Source organism: Topomyia yanbarensis, chromosome 1 (genome assembly GCF_030247195.1).
Source record: "Topomyia yanbarensis strain Yona2022 chromosome 1, ASM3024719v1, whole genome shotgun sequence".
NCBI classification, from domain to species: domain Eukaryota; kingdom Metazoa; phylum Arthropoda; class Insecta; order Diptera; family Culicidae; genus Topomyia; species Topomyia yanbarensis.
This window is the reverse complement of record NC_080670.1, coordinates 6639164-6654635: the sequence shown is the minus strand read 5'-3', so window position 1 is coordinate 6654635 and position 15472 is coordinate 6639164. Positions and strand designations below refer to the sequence as shown.

General features: G+C 39.9%; 1 protein-coding gene and 1 long non-coding RNA gene across 2 annotated transcripts; one reads left to right on the top strand and one right to left on the bottom strand.

The window, feature by feature from the left end:
- Nucleotides 1-1181, top strand: LOC131676243 (uncharacterized). Its single transcript, XR_009303104.1, has 3 exons — nucleotides 1-412; nucleotides 576-997; nucleotides 1077-1181. It is a non-coding gene; the product is annotated as an uncharacterized LOC131676243 (long non-coding RNA).
- Nucleotides 1182-3821: 2640 nt separating this feature from the next.
- Nucleotides 3822-13878, bottom strand: LOC131676735 (acyl-CoA-binding domain-containing protein 4). The gene is made up of 4 exons (XM_058956006.1): nucleotides 12858-13878; nucleotides 5105-5216; nucleotides 4962-5043; nucleotides 3822-4899 (listed from the first exon to the last, which is right to left on the bottom strand). Exons 1-4 carry the CDS (start codon nucleotides 12916-12918, stop codon nucleotides 4213-4215), a joined length of 942 nt encoding a protein of 313 aa, XP_058811989.1. The 5' UTR covers nucleotides 12919-13878; the 3' UTR covers nucleotides 3822-4212.
- Between the last annotated feature and the right edge of the window lie 1594 nt (nucleotides 13879-15472).

Sequence of the window (15472 nt, the reverse complement as noted above, 5' to 3'; positions counted from 1 at the left end):
AGTGCGGACGGCTCACCTATATTCAGCCAAGAGGCAGTGAAAAGTGGAGCTCAAGCTGGTCGGTGCCAATGGAATAGTCGAAGGTGACTATTGTGCAATGAAAAAAAAAAAAATCAACCGCGTTGAGCTAGGTGAATGTAAATACAGTGAAAGCATATTGACGGACTCGGTGCGAAATTGCCTCGAGGTACTGGAGATGCGCTCGTGTGTCGAAATAAATAACTGCAACGGTACCAGAACAGTATCGCTGACCTCCTAATACGATTCCACGCCGGGAGTGCAGAGCATCATCCACTCGATGGACAAATTCGATTCAATTTAACTGCGGTAAAGTTGCGAACCCGCAGCATATTCTTAGATACCGAGAGACTGCAGTACGTAAGAAACAGGAGAGCGGTACTGATGGCACAACGTAAGTAACAGATGTGTGTTCTGTCCAGGCTAAAATCCCTGCGCCCAGGAAAGGAACGAAGAAGTGACGACGGTTGAGCGGTTCTGCACAAGTTTCTCCCCTTTCCTCATGCACTTTGCTTGGTTTTCGTTTGTGGGTCAGTTAGCCTTTTTTTTCTTTCAAGATAACAAAAGGACGGTTCTCGAAACTGTTGAGCTCCTGTTAATAGAAAATGAGGCTTCAATGAAAAGTCGCAACACAACCAGGTTAACTACGTATTCGGAAAGGCTAGAATACGCCAGTTGAAGGGTGCCTCGGTCTTCGCCGTGGAAGTGTTGGGTAAGCATGGACTGAAAAAGCTCCTGTGGCGGACCCAACACGGAACACTTCACGACGGACTTCTGATCACAGCAAGCCTGCAGCAACGGTAACGACCACCAAAACAATGAGCACCATTCATTGCATCCAAGTGACCCTTAATCGAGCAAAAGCTGCCACAAGCGTCCTTGCCCGGAGGTTCACCGAAGATCGCCTAGACATCGCTCTTATACAGGAGCCGTGGGCAAATAAACAAAAAATCTTTCGTTTAAATTCCTCAGCTCACATGTTAGTATATTGTAAAGACCAGCCAACTCTAAGGCTGCAGTTTTGCTAAACGGAGTTACAAAATTCTCTCCAATTACAGGATTCATTCAACGAGACGTCGTTGCAACAACAATGGATGCACCGACGGTTAGGGGCAAGCAGGAGATTGTAATCGTATCGATGTTCTCATAAAGTACTGCAGAAATACTAGAGGTGAGTACCTACTACAGTACTTTTCGTCAAATGATGTCAATGTAGGTATGTAACAAGGAAATTGAATCTACATTTATGATCCAGAGTTGGTACGTTTCTGACAAACCTAGTATATCGGATCACAGACACATAATATCTATATCTATAAAAGTCAAAGTTTGTATGTATATGATTTATAGACTCCCAAACGGCTTAACCGATATCCGTAAAAATTTATACACAGCAAGTATTTGTTATGGGGCGTGTTTGTGTGCTATTAGTTCTACATTATCTGCCCGCCAGATGGCGCTTTGGAACAAATTGTGTTTTTCTCCTATTTCGTTGAAAATCGCAGCAACGCGCGATACCCTAGTTCACCATAGAAACCAATAAACTCAGTCGCGTGTCTTACGATCACATCTAGGGCAGTCGAAAAGAACGGGGAGTAAGATCCAATCTCCAACAGATCTGGATAATGCGATAAATAACCTATAATGACCTCTTCTAACGAGGTTTGTATGTCGCGATGTTTCTTGGTGGAACGAAAATCTAGCAACCCTTAGGAAGGAAGCTAGATTCCTGTTCAATACAGCGAATATTACTGGTAACTGATCAGATCTAAGGACCGCTCTTACCAAATACAACCCTTCAGTTCAGTTCAGAAAGGCTAAAAAACTATAAAGGCGAGACACTTTAACAAAAGCACTGTTTTGAGCGACTTAGTGGAATGTTATATTAAACACTTTAACCGTTGTTTTCCGTTTTAATTCCACTATGATGAACAAAATGCAAAATTGCACTTTTCTGTTACAGATACGTATTTCGGCTACGACTTGCAGCCTTCTTCAACAGAAAAGTGCAATTTTGCATTTTGTTCATCATAGTGGAATTAAAACGGAAGACAACGGTTAAAGTGTTTAATATAAAGGCGAGAGTTTTGTGAAAACATCGGAACACCTTCAAAAAACATTATCAAAGGCTCACACAACGTTCCTAGGGCAAGTGAAAAAAGGCGATAGTTCTTTCACAATTGGCAATAGTGGAATATTGAATGTTCTAATGAACACCCACTTTCCTGAGTCGGTTGTGAAAGATGAAAATTCGACATGTCAGAATTGTGATTGACTGCGTCCTAACAGGTTTGTCAGATTTGAGGCATCACAGAAATTGGCTTGTCAGATTTTCACACCATCTTTAATTAAATGGGCTATCAAAAGCTGCGAAACCTACAAATTCCCCTGATTCCTGATAATAGCCTAAAGCAGCTACAGCACTGTGGGCGTGCAGTAAACTCTCTTGGAATCTCAAAGTTACCTTATTAGTTTAACTTAAACTAACTAATCGTTCAGAGACTAGCCTGCCTCTCATTAACAGGCGCTATGAAATTAACACCCACTATAGCAATAGAAACCATGCTTCATCTACCTTCATTGCACAAACATGATATGAGAGAGGCGAGACACGGCTCTCTGAGAGTGCTAAAGGGTAAACCACTATATATCATTTTATATGGATGGTTCTAAAATGGGTGGGCTGACTGGATGGGGGGTCTACGGACGAAGAATTAAAGAAGCGATAGGAATGGGAAAGTGGCCTACAGTTTTCCGGGGCTAGAGGGGTATGCAATATACACCTGCTCGGGGGTCCGTAGGAAACGAAGGGCCCTATTCCCACAGTCACGTCACTTAGTGACTAGAAGAAAATTTCCTTCTAGTCACTAGGCGTCGTGACTATGAGAATAGGGCCCAAAACTACAGGCTTGCACAAATCGCAATCTTCTCGAATAGCCAAGTAGCACTGTTGGCAATAAGGACGTTGGAATGTGAGTCCAAATTGGTTTGGGAGTGCATCACATCTTTACAACTGGTAACTCGGAATAAAGTATATTGTGGGTACCAGGATTGGATTCAGGCAAATTGTAACATGTAGAGCAAACAGGGGCAGCCACAAAAATAACCTGAATAGTGGTCGCAGTGGTAAAGTTTCCAACATAAAAAATCTAGTATCCCGGCAGCATTAACCATCGCATGAACTGGAGAAGACGAATGATGTTGTAGCTTGATAAGATTACTAAGAGCGTGGATAGCTAGACACAAGCAGATGTGTACAACCAAAGAGTATTTTCTTTCGCAATAAAGATAATTCGTTCCATCCTAGTTAACTCTAGTTGTGTATTTCGTTAAACTGCCTACGGCTGAGTTGGATTTCGTATTTCAAACACCTCGAGAGTACGGATACAAAAATAAATAGTACAAAACACCGTGACAAATAATAGAAATGTTAACTTTTAGGTAACTTTGAAACTACTCATGTTTGAAAATAAAATAAAAACAAAAAATAAATTGTCCTCTGCATATCCCACAAAAATAAGCATCAATATTATAATATATATATATATATATATATATATATATATATATATATATATATATATATATATATATATATATATATATATATATATATATATATATATATATATATATATATATATATATATATATATATATATATATATATATATATATATATATATATATATATATATATATATATATATATATATATATATATATATATATATATATATATATATATATATATATATATATATATATATATATATATATATATATATATATATATATATATATATATATATATATATATATATATATATATATAACCAAGAATCCATACGAATGTAAAATGCACTTTTGTGCCTAACAGTTGCATCCGTGCTTCTTTGCTCTGCTCTAACTTGAATAACCAATAAAATATACTGCAACCTCTCTGCCTTCAACGCAAAATACCTGAGCAACCTTGGATATTTTTTTTACAAAGGCAACCTGCACCCAGCCGGAATGTAACTAGCCTAGCCGTTTAAAGCCGCTTGAAATATGCCACAAATCTGTTTTCTGCACTGTAATTTCACTTCTGTTCAGCCGAAAAATAATCTAAACCTAAAATCACTAGTATTTACACCGCACTCAAGTTAGTAACACCGCCTTCGAACTAAACTAACAAGCAGCTAGCTAGCGAGTTCATTTGCTTCGTAGCAGCGAGACCATCCGGTTGACCACGAGTGGCCACAAAATTACCACAGCCAGTAACCGTGGCGAGATCTCCTCGAACGGCCACCAGGACGGGTAGTTTCTAGCCGGCAATGGCCGATGCTGGGCGATCGTTTGTTCCACGACATTGATACGATTGTTGATCTGCTGAACACTCGCGTTGAGCCGTTCAATAGCCCGGTTAAGTTGCGCAGTAACCTCTGGATGCAATTCTCGATTCGCAGCAGACTCAACGGCAGCAGCAGATTGTGTCATCCGATTGCGCGACACGTGAACCGATGACGCAGCTTCAATCGGACGGAACGGATACTCGGTTTCGGAATCATCCACCGTGTCGATGTACTCGTCATCGCTCATGTCCGACTGGGAGTTTCCGTTCTGATAGTAGTGATGGTAGCCATTGGTGAGTAACGGCTTCACCACAGCACCATTGTGGTATCCATTAACAAGTGGATTTTGTTGTGCTGTACCAGCCGTTGTAACTGGCGACACTCGGGCTGGACTGGCATCGCGTGATGCCAACGGTGAATTGGGACGGGAACGTACCTGTTGAATGGCGTCCGGGGCGACCATCTCTAGATCGTTGATGTTGACGCTCTCATCGCCGTATTCCATGAAATTGGCCACGTTGTCGGTGTAGGACATCGTTTCGACGATCTGGCAAGGGAAATCGTTTAGGAACGTGATTGCTTCTGCTAACTAAAAATTAACGAACAAACCTTCTTCAACTCATCGACATACTTCTGCATGGCCGTTTCTTTTGGCATTTCTCCCAGCCGGTTCCAAGCATCCCATTTAGCTCTAGAAACATAAAACAAATTTACTTTACAACAATAGCAACGGGGTACAAGAAAATACTCACCGACTAACCACATCCCAAAATGCTGGTTTTCGCTCCGAGCACTTTCCTTTGGTCGCTTGCTTGAAAAGCGAATAGAAAGTCAGGAGCATATCATTGCTCGGTTGGTAGGGACCTGCGAAGGGGAAAAACACAATAAACCATCATTCAGTAATCAGCTTCAGTTGCTTACGACTAAGAACAACAGTACCCAGATACAATGAAATTTTTTATAACTGCTTATCATGAATCACAGAATGACTTGCATTGTTTCAATATTGATACAAATTAAATGTCGCATTTCGTTACTTGAAGCAACATCTTTGAAGGTCCTTTACAAGATAGTCTGCTTCCTCTAGAACCGAATTAATTATTCACATGACTGTGCGAATTATGGCTCAACAAAACACTGAAACACGTAATCTGTGGAACTAGCACGCGACATGTTTTCACGTCTACCCAAGGTCTTGATACAGGCTGACCAAAGTACCAACATGGTATGCATATTAAGATAAACACTGTCAAGGCAGACAAACGAAGCCCCGATCAAAGCAGATTGTGAAAACACGCAACCATCTCTAAATGGGTGGGTAAATAAAAGCTTGCTAAATACGGATGACGCCACACGGTTTAAGTCGTTGGATTGTAGAGAACCCTTAAACCGGTTTTCAAACCAGCAAATATTGGGGAGTGGTAAATACTTGCAGGAACTTAAGTCATTGGGAGGTCAACATAGTGTTGATGGTGATTGGAATTTAATGCTATTAACCAAATTTTTATTTAGATTTTATAGCTGAATCAGTACCAAACTTCAATGCATGAACTTTTTACTTGACCTGTGTATATATGTGTGTGTGGGTTTACGCAACTACATACACATTAGACCACTATCTCAGCAATGACTGCTGCGATCAAAGCAAGCTATATAGTTAGCAGTCAGACAGAACGTATTTATTTTGGATTCTGATGTTTATACTCTGGAGACATGAACGATTTCTCGTCAATAACAATTTTTTATGATCAATAACCTTCGAATATACGCCAAAAACGACAATAAATGCTGTAAAAACACCTTTCCTATGCAAGCCGTACTTTTTAAATTCGTACAAGCACTGCAGAGATATACGGAAAACAGAATGTTTTCGTTTTTATTATGATTTATTATGATCCAGAGTTTGTTTTTCCATGTTACTCAGGCAGGGATTTGTAAAATGAGTTTGTTTTTATATGCACCAACAAACCGCTTAGCCACAATGGTGGTTGCTTAGACTAGTTACATTTAAGGATAAAAAAATCAGCTTGTCAAGTGGAAATCAAATCACCTCTTCTGAAAACTCCTTGAAGACCGCAGTTGGTTCTTCTGAAAGGTAATCGCAGGCTTGAACTATTACGCAAAGCTTGAATGCGGGCTTGAAGATTCAGGTGTTCGCGAATTGAAGAGCAGTCCGCTCTGGTAGAAAGTGAGTCAGAGATGAATAGGGCTCGAGAACAATCACACCGGATGCTTATGTCGTTTTCGATTGAGAACCTAGAAACTAACCCAGGTTAGTTGCTTCAAACGAACGTTTTTAATAAAACTGAGTTGGGTTCTCGCCAAACAGCGGTGGTGTGAGCGAACCCGAAATATATTTCAGGTTGGAACCCAACCCGGTTTTCAGTTCAGTGGCGCATAACCTAGGTTGGAAACTGGCTTCAAACAAACGGTTTGACAGCAGTTAGGTCCGAAACTGAGTTAGTTTCTGCTTCAAGCGAAAACGACATTAGAGTGTAGATGTGCATTAACTGACAACGGTGAGGGGCAAGCACTAAATCTTCAATACGACGCAGTGCCAAAAGTCGCACTTAATTAGTTACTTTAAGTACCATGAAGATCATTAATTACCGCCAATATTTTAAAAGCACGTGTTAATTTATTCTATTCTATTCTAACCCTTACACAGCCAGTATTGAAAAGCATCCTGGAAAACACTGCATTAGTGTTTTTCTTGTCAACATTAATATTTGAAGCATATTATGTGTAATATGTCGCAAATATTAAAACGGCCAGGCCTACTGTGCAGAGTTTGTGTTTAAAGATGTTTCAACATTATACGGCAATCAAATTATTCATTTAATGAATAATCTAACTAACGAATCCTTTTAAATCTTGAATGAGGAAGAAACGAGGACAACCGTACCGACCGTTTCAGTTTTAAGGGGATATGATAAATCGTTGGGAGTGACTGTTAAGAAGGTTAATGTCACTCCTTTGGTCCTTTGGGATGGGACAAAAGTTTTTACACCTTGCCCTGGCTAATGAGCCTAGGTTAAAGCGCCTTTACTCGCTCTTTAAAAGCACGTGTTAATTTAATTGCAGAAAAGATTTTAAGTACATCGCATTCGTACTTTAAGTACGCAAAACATATTAATTATTGCCAATATGTACTTGAAATACTTTAAGTAATTGCACATCGACATTAATTACATTGAGTATCTTTAAGTACAACAGAGCCTCGAACCTATGTGCGGTGCGTACAAGGCAATCGATTTACCAACTACGCTACGACCACCCCCTAGAAAAAAAAGAAAAAAAAAAACAAACATTTTACATTGAATCGTTTTCATGTATGAGGCGCACTTCTTTCCCGTTGGATAATACATAAGTGCGTAATAGACACCAAGACAATTCAATGTAAAAGTGCAGTTCTATTTGCATTTCCGCACTTTCAGTCGTACTTATTATGTGCGCAATGCGCTATAAAATAGATGAAAAATATTACTGAGACCAGCTCCAGTTTGTCTAAGTTGGCTATTGCGATATCACGGTTGATTTTGTCGAAGGTTGCTTATAGATCCATGTAAATAGCATCGATGAACATTTTGTCAGCGAGTTCATAGAGTACATACATTGTGAATGAGAATAGGTTGGCCGTTAAGGTTCAAGTTACCTTTTTTGAGCATGTATTAGTTTTGAACGCTGGGTAGTATGGGTAGGAAAAATTGTGTTCAGCTTTGCCACCGGATTATACATTTAAACCTTTTCAAAACTCTAAAAGAAGAATATCAGCCGATTTATCAGATCACAACGATTCAAATCATACAAAATAGCTGCTGGAAAAACTATCGGTTTCGCTAAATGGTGCTTTTGAAAAAGTGGCTGTGATTTTTTTGTCACACTACCACACCGTGCTGGGGCACGCAACACAACAGCGCAATGAAAAAACCACAGCCACATTTTCAAAAGCACCATTCAGCTAAGGCTTTTCCGGCAGGTATTTTGCATGAATTGAATCGTGATGATCTAATAAATCGACTGATATTCTTCTTTTAGAGTTTTGAAAAGGTTTAAATGGATAATCTAGTGGCAAAGCTGAGCACAATTTTTCTTACGCACACTACCAAGCCTTGAGGTAACTTGAGCCTTAAGGTGAAGTGATGCCGTAAGGACTTAACGACCGCGTGAGACTGAGCATATATTTGTTCACGCTTGGGAACGCGTGCACCAGATTATAAGTGTAGTGGCGTTCACTAAATCATTGGAGCGTTTTGTGTTTTCGAAATCTTGGACGTGGTGGATGCTCACACTTGCATATTCGCCTTTGTGTATCATGGTGAGGGGCTCGAGCGATTGTATGTTAACGTGTTCGATTGCGTGGGCTTTTGTATGTCGCGTGTGATAACGCGTATGACACTTCACGTGTATAGTTTCGATTTTGTAACCGTGTGGGCATTGGATAGAGACATCCGCACGTGACCGGTTCATAATCACGCGAACACAGGCGTTTGTGGGTTCACGTTTTAGACTGCGCTTATAAATTTCTATGTGTTAAAACGTTGCACTTTATCACCGCGGTGTTATCGAGTTTGCGAGATCTCGAAAGTAGGTGTGCGTGGATAGTCGCGAAGGGCTCAAGCGTTTGTATGTTAACGTGTTGGTCACGTATGTTAGCACGCACGTGACTTCGCGTGTATAAGTCCGATGTTGTAACTTTGTTGCCATTCGCCTATTTGGATACTAGAAGAGAGTGAACCGCCCCGTATAACCAGAGTTCCTGTTCATGTCGCCATGGAACGTTATTTTTTTATTGGCCCATCTTAATGCATAACCCTGCCAGTGGTTCTGCCGACGAACTCTGCGTTGACACCAGTGAGCGTTGCTACGCCTCAATCCAAAACGCTTGACGTATTCCTCCATAATGAGCGACATCTGTCAACCATAGTCAACAATAATTCAATATTAATTCTTCAAAAGGGCTAATGAGATTTTTGTAAACAAACTTATTTCGCTCATTATTACGCTGCCGAGTTGAATTTCATGAAAACTACACATGAATCAACATCTTTACTCTTGGTAGATTCAATTTCAAATGTTTTCTGTGTTGAAATTATAACAAATTAAGAGAAATCAACAAAATAAAAGTTTGTTTTCAAATCTTATTATCCCTATTCAAAAGTTGATATGGAATTCTTATATTCGTACAATTTCTGTAGGTAGTATTTTTCATCCGACGTCTGCGCTGCGTTCACGTTCACTGATGTCACTGCTGGTACTACACCGATATCCTGATTGGGTTGATCCTGTTCCGGTTTCTTTTAAGTCTTGTTCACATCCTGTGTGCAACAATAAGGTGTAGTGACGTTGTTTGCAATCAGTGGAGCGGCATGCGAACCTCGACTGGCTGTTCTTCACATTGTGGGAAAAGTGTTAATAGTTTGTGGTAGCTCTCTGTGGGCAGCTATTTCCATTTTTTTTAACCAATCACAGTGATAAATTGGATGATCTTTCGAGCATTTAACGCATGCATTGGTGAGGAAAGATTAGACCTTTTCATTACCCTATACCTTGTCTTATTTACGTCGTTTCGTTGGCTTGTCCGCTCCGCAAAGGCTATGCACGCTGTGCTTCTGCAGGAACTCCAAGAAGGCAGCGCACGTTAGGCTATCGATATCTAAATTGCATCTTGAGTGAGTCGTTTAGAGCCGTTCTGTTATGAATGGTGTTCATGAAAAAATCCTTGAGTGAGTGCCAATTCTTCCGTTCTACTTTGAACACCGGAAAAGCTTCACGTTCAGCGGGATTATCTCATTAACCACTTGTCCGGTAAAGAATACTGCAATTTGTTTGGATTTGATGTACAATTATCAAGGCTTGCTGTGTTTCTACAAGCGCTCTGATCGCATCCCGCAGGTCATTGACCGTTTCTTCTGTTCCAGCACTGCAGTTGGACATCCGATCATGATTATCCTTTAGCAATGCTGTGTAGATTCCTTTTATCTTGTAGTAAACTTCATCGAACTTCAACCGGTAATTGAAAGCCGGCGTAACATCTTTTTGATCTTCGTCTGTGTTCTGTCAAAATTGTCAGCAAGTTCTGTAAGATTGTTCCTCCGTTCTGCACTGGCGGAAAAGTGAGATTGAACATTTTCAGGCAATGTTCTATAAACCTATCTACTGATCAGTGTATCCAAACGAATTAATCTCTTCGGAAGAAGTAAATATTGGTATAAATATCCATCTGCGATGTTCACACATCATTGGCCTGTACGTTGCCTCCCGGTCTATTTGAGCGTTCAGGTTGCCGATAACAAGTTCCACATCTCCCTATTGGCAGCTGTCGGGTACTCGATTTGGTGGTAAACATGAAATTTAATCCTCAACCAGTCAAGTATCGGTAATCGGTTGGGAAAGTCGCCACTCGCTGAACTGTCTCGTCCAGCAAAGTTCCGGTGGTGCTATGATATCGGCATTATTGCCCGTCATGCAGTATTCCGTAACACCTCGTCAGGCGACCTGCAATTTTATGTTTCAAACATATCGTCGTTAACGTCTAGCTTTTTGCCGTTTGCGTTGCTATCCGGGTGACTCCTGTAGAAGCACCGTCATGTATAGCATTATCACACCCATACATTCTGAAATTTACAACATCGCGGTGATTCAGTGAGCGGCAACTATCACATCAGTCATCTTTATTAGACTGAGGCCTCTACTATCAATAGCCAATTGTACAGAAGTAATAAGCTTTTATCGGAGTATTCCACGTTGCTCATTTTTTCTCGACTCTCTTCGAATGGTGCTTCACAATTATTGCAGGCCTACTATGCTTAGTAGCAATTTTTTTCAATTTTGTTTTTCTGTTACCGTAACGGTAACGGTTGATTGATTCGTACAAATCCACTTACCACAGGGAATTTAGTGTAAGTTTACCGATTTACGCCCAAAATTTTGGTCTTCTTTATTCCTACAACTTTCAGATACGGCTTTTGAACTTTATTTGAATGGCTGAAGCTGATTTAGATACCAGATCTTCTAATACCGTTTTTGCCACCGATCAAGGGCAAAAAAGACAGACTAATTACACCCAAGTTTGAATGGGTAGTGCTGTGTCAAAAACGAAAATGCGACAAGTTTTTATGGCGATAATTTCAGGGTGCATATAGTCGCTGTAGCTGCATTAAATAGAAATGCCTTCTCACTAGTAGACCATGGATATGCGAACAATACTACAATACAGTAAAGGCCAATTAGAAAGTAGTTTTTTAAGGAGCGAATCAAATCCTTGGACGCAGAGACATCTACCATTTGTTTGTTACCTTCATTATTAATTCATTCTGCTTTCTGTATTTATTTTTGCCGCATCACTCATAACCCCTTAACATGACATTTGAACAACTCCCTCTTTCAGCTGCAATTGATATACCGCTATAATTAGCTAGAAGTGTGTGACCTACCACTGATGGTTTTCTTATAAATTAATTCAGCTTTCCAACCGGCTACCTAGTGACATTGATCCGTTCATTCTCGCATGAATGTTGCTGTGGACAAAAGATTGACAATCCACAGCAAAACCTTGTGAAATGCTCGCTACACTTGGCTGGTTCCGCTTCATGGTATAACTCTTCAGAAGGGCATTGTTTCTGTGACGGTATAATAACCGGTTTGCAACGGAAGGTTATCATCTTTCAGACGGTGAGGTTAAAATCGTTCGACTTTCAATTAACTCATTGGTTATTGGATAATACTCAAAAAAAAAACTGACTACGCGACCAAGCGCCATCCATTTTTAATTGTAGCTACTGTATTAGCAACCCCTAAAGACCCATTTTTTCACCCTCGTTTAACGTTAAATTAGAGAAAACACCTTTATAATCTATTAGGTATCTAGTAGCAAAACCTCAATGCTAGACGCTATTGTTGCTCGAAGTGGAGATAATTAACGTCTCACGTCGAAGCAAATTTAATGATAAACCGATTTTATAGTGCCACAATGTAAATCGGCGGTAGACCTTCGCCATCTAGTCTACCCAGAAAGGCCACTCATTTCAATGCCATGCTTATTATCATTTATAAAATTCCCAAGCATAGAAGACAAACTAAACCATACCGAGAGAATCAGGTTCACACATACCGGTTAGGCGTTCAAGCAACCAACAGCAATTAAAACCGAGACCAGTTTAGCACATTATGTTCAAAAATGGGAGTACGAATAGTTTGGCAAACAGGTTTTGGGTAACATGTCTCCAGAGTAGATAAAAAATAATACCCGACGCAAGGAATTCGAGGTATTTAAACCTCAGGCCATTCGCGTGGGTGGTAACAAATTTAATCTTCCTTTATCACATAAAATATCAACAGCTTCAGTGCTAGACATTAACATTCTGATAAGCTATCACCCTCAGTTCAATAACGAACACATAGACAAGCTAAAATCACCTTTTTAGAAGAGCAAAATATCTTATCGGGGAAAAGTGAAGTAAAACAACATTATCAAATATTGCCACAATAAAAAAAACGACTTACCATTTTTCGGCAAGCCCCGAATAACGTTCACAGCGGCGTTGAATCGATCCTCGATAGACATCTTTCTGTTTATTTGTTCACCTTGTTTTCGTGTCTCCCTTTCTTCACCCGGTTAGACCAGTCTAGCAACAGAGTGCCACCACTGCAGGTGAAGCGAATCGTGTATGACCAGCAGAATTTGCAGCGCTTTTTGCCTCTCTTTGTGAAGAGGTCTTGCACAAGGTGGACTTACTACACCACAAAAAATATCTTCATGGACGCCCAATGGCCAGCGTACAAGAGATAGATCCTAGGTCTTAATGCAACCTCATGAACCGGGGGTTACGTAAAAAAACGCTTGATTTTGCCGCACACTACTAGGTGCACTATAATACTAGAGCCAATTTACTAAGTTCAGAGCTCCTGTATGGTATCCGGGGTAATCGAAACGTATAATTATATGTACATATTAACTGCTACGACAACGACGATTGCAGCTGTATATAGTCAGTGAATGTTGCTCGAGGAACTCTTCTCCAGTTTCGGGTTCGAATAATTACTGCTTACTTCAACGATTCTGGACTGATATAGATAGTATCCCTCTTTGATATTCACAAGCACCCATACGTGTACCTTGGAGTACTGCTGTGCGTATACGCTGGTCAATCTCGTTTCGCTCGACGTATATTCAGATGTCTTCCCTTTCACTTATCACTTCGCCACACCTTTCCAAACCGACACTGTTGGACAACCTGCTGGTAAAATTCTAAATTTTCTCACACTCAGAAGGCAAAAAAGTAGCAATTTTTCTGCAGCGTAGTTTCGCTTCTGCTTTTTACCACTACCGCATTTGATTAATTGATTTGGCGTAATTAGCAATTACAACTCACACTCATTTACTTTTAGAGTTCAACTGTAAGACACATTTTTTGTTTTTCGACAAATTGGTATGAGGGTTTCAGAATAGAAGAAAAACGAATGGAGAATATTAGCACGTACGGCCAAAAAGCCACGACACGCAATGCAGGTGATTCGAGAACGACTGACACAACACTGACAGAGTAGAAGACAGACACTGCCTGTGGCTACTCTAGCGTGAAATCGGCTACCGGAGTTACCACATCTGTCAGCCCCCAGCGCCACTGGTGGCAAGTAGTGAAAACCGTGAATTTGCCTACACTGAGAAACAAAAATATGCGAATGAGTATTTTAAATAAAATTATAAGCGGCCCTTATACGTTCAATATTTTTGTCAATACTAAAGAGTATTGTACGTGTAATATAAAAAAGCTGTATTGACGATGTGGATTTCAAATGGGATTGAAATATTGTAACGAAAACCGGTTTTCATCGAATTGAAGAAATTGGCCGTTATTGAATTCAATAAAATTTATTTATTGATTTAATAAAAAATAATAATTTTATTGAAATGGCAACAGAATTATTGAAAATTTAAGCTTATTGTTGTTAATGAAAATATATCCATACCAATAATGTACCGTCTGATGCAATCAAAAGTAAATGATTGAATTCAATAGCACATATATAGTGCTTTAATTCAAAACGACATATCTACAATGAATGACTCTCTTTGTTTACTTTCTCTGTCGATTTTTACGGCGTCACTATAGCACTTTTCGCTTATTTTACAGTACAGATCAAAAGACGGCACATTATGCAAAGAGTTGTGGGATAAATGTTAAAGTGACCGAATTATTAACTGAAGAGAAAGAAAACAATTCACTGTTTGTAGGTATCTTTATGAAAAAAAAGCCTCAAGATATTTTTGATTCAAATATCCTTCTCAATGGCAATGTAATAGATTATCAAAGTAAATTTGACATGAGATTTTGGCGTTCAGGTGCTTCTTAGGTGGGCAATGGTCCAACTAAAAAGCGGTCCAGTTAAAAAAGTGTCCAACCAACGAATCACGGCTGTACATCATCGTTAATGCCGACGTGTCCTCGCAAGCCAAAAATCTGTCTTTAGGATTATCCTATTGCTCGCAAAACAAATCAGTCCTCCAATCGAAATAACTGTTCATTTCAACTGACCACGCTACTGCTCATGGAGTATTCTGTTAATCTAGACTTTGCTTTTTCCTAACCAAATCTTAATAGTCTAAAGCCCTCGCGCTCTTTATCGTTGTCCTATCTCATTAGTATACACATCGCTCTCGTTTCCCCCAGAAGTAATACCGAGAGGTAGTTCCTGGGAGGAATGATGGCGGAGACCAATGGAGTTTAGTCGGTATTAATGGCTGGTCACCATTCGAGCCCGACATGCCCCCAGTGCACCCCGTGTGGTAGATTGGACCCTACCAATAGCACGTGTACTGGGCTAGGACGTAAAGGTCTTCTCCATTGTAAAAAAAAACACATTGCTCTCGTATACTTCACCTTTGCTATGTTCATCGAAGGAAACTTCATTATTTATTTATATCCCATAGTCAGATAGCGAGCTGAAAACCAGTTTTCAGGTTGCTGGTGACAAATTAGCTGAAAACCGGTTTTCAACGAAAAACGGTTTTCATTCAATTGAAGAAATTTGCCGTTAGTGTTGTCAAAAACAAAACGAGTCGACTCAGTCGAGGTCTTCCATACAGTAAGGTACTTTTGAGTTGTTTGGGGTATACT

Bases quoted from the DNA above. Each gene is read 5' to 3' on its own strand.
- LOC131676735 (XM_058956006.1), bottom strand. From the start codon at position 12,918: ATGTCTATCGAGGATCGATTCAACGCCGCTGTGAACGTTATTCGGGGC. The intron at 5,044-5,104 runs GTGAGTATTTTC...TTATGTTTCTAG, and splicing joins TTTTGGGATGTGGTTAGTCG to AGCTAAATGGGATGCTTGGA. The intron at 4,900-4,961 runs GTTTGTTCGTTA...TTCCCTTGCCAG, and splicing joins ATGTCGATGAGTTGAAGAAG to ATCGTCGAAACGATGTCCTA.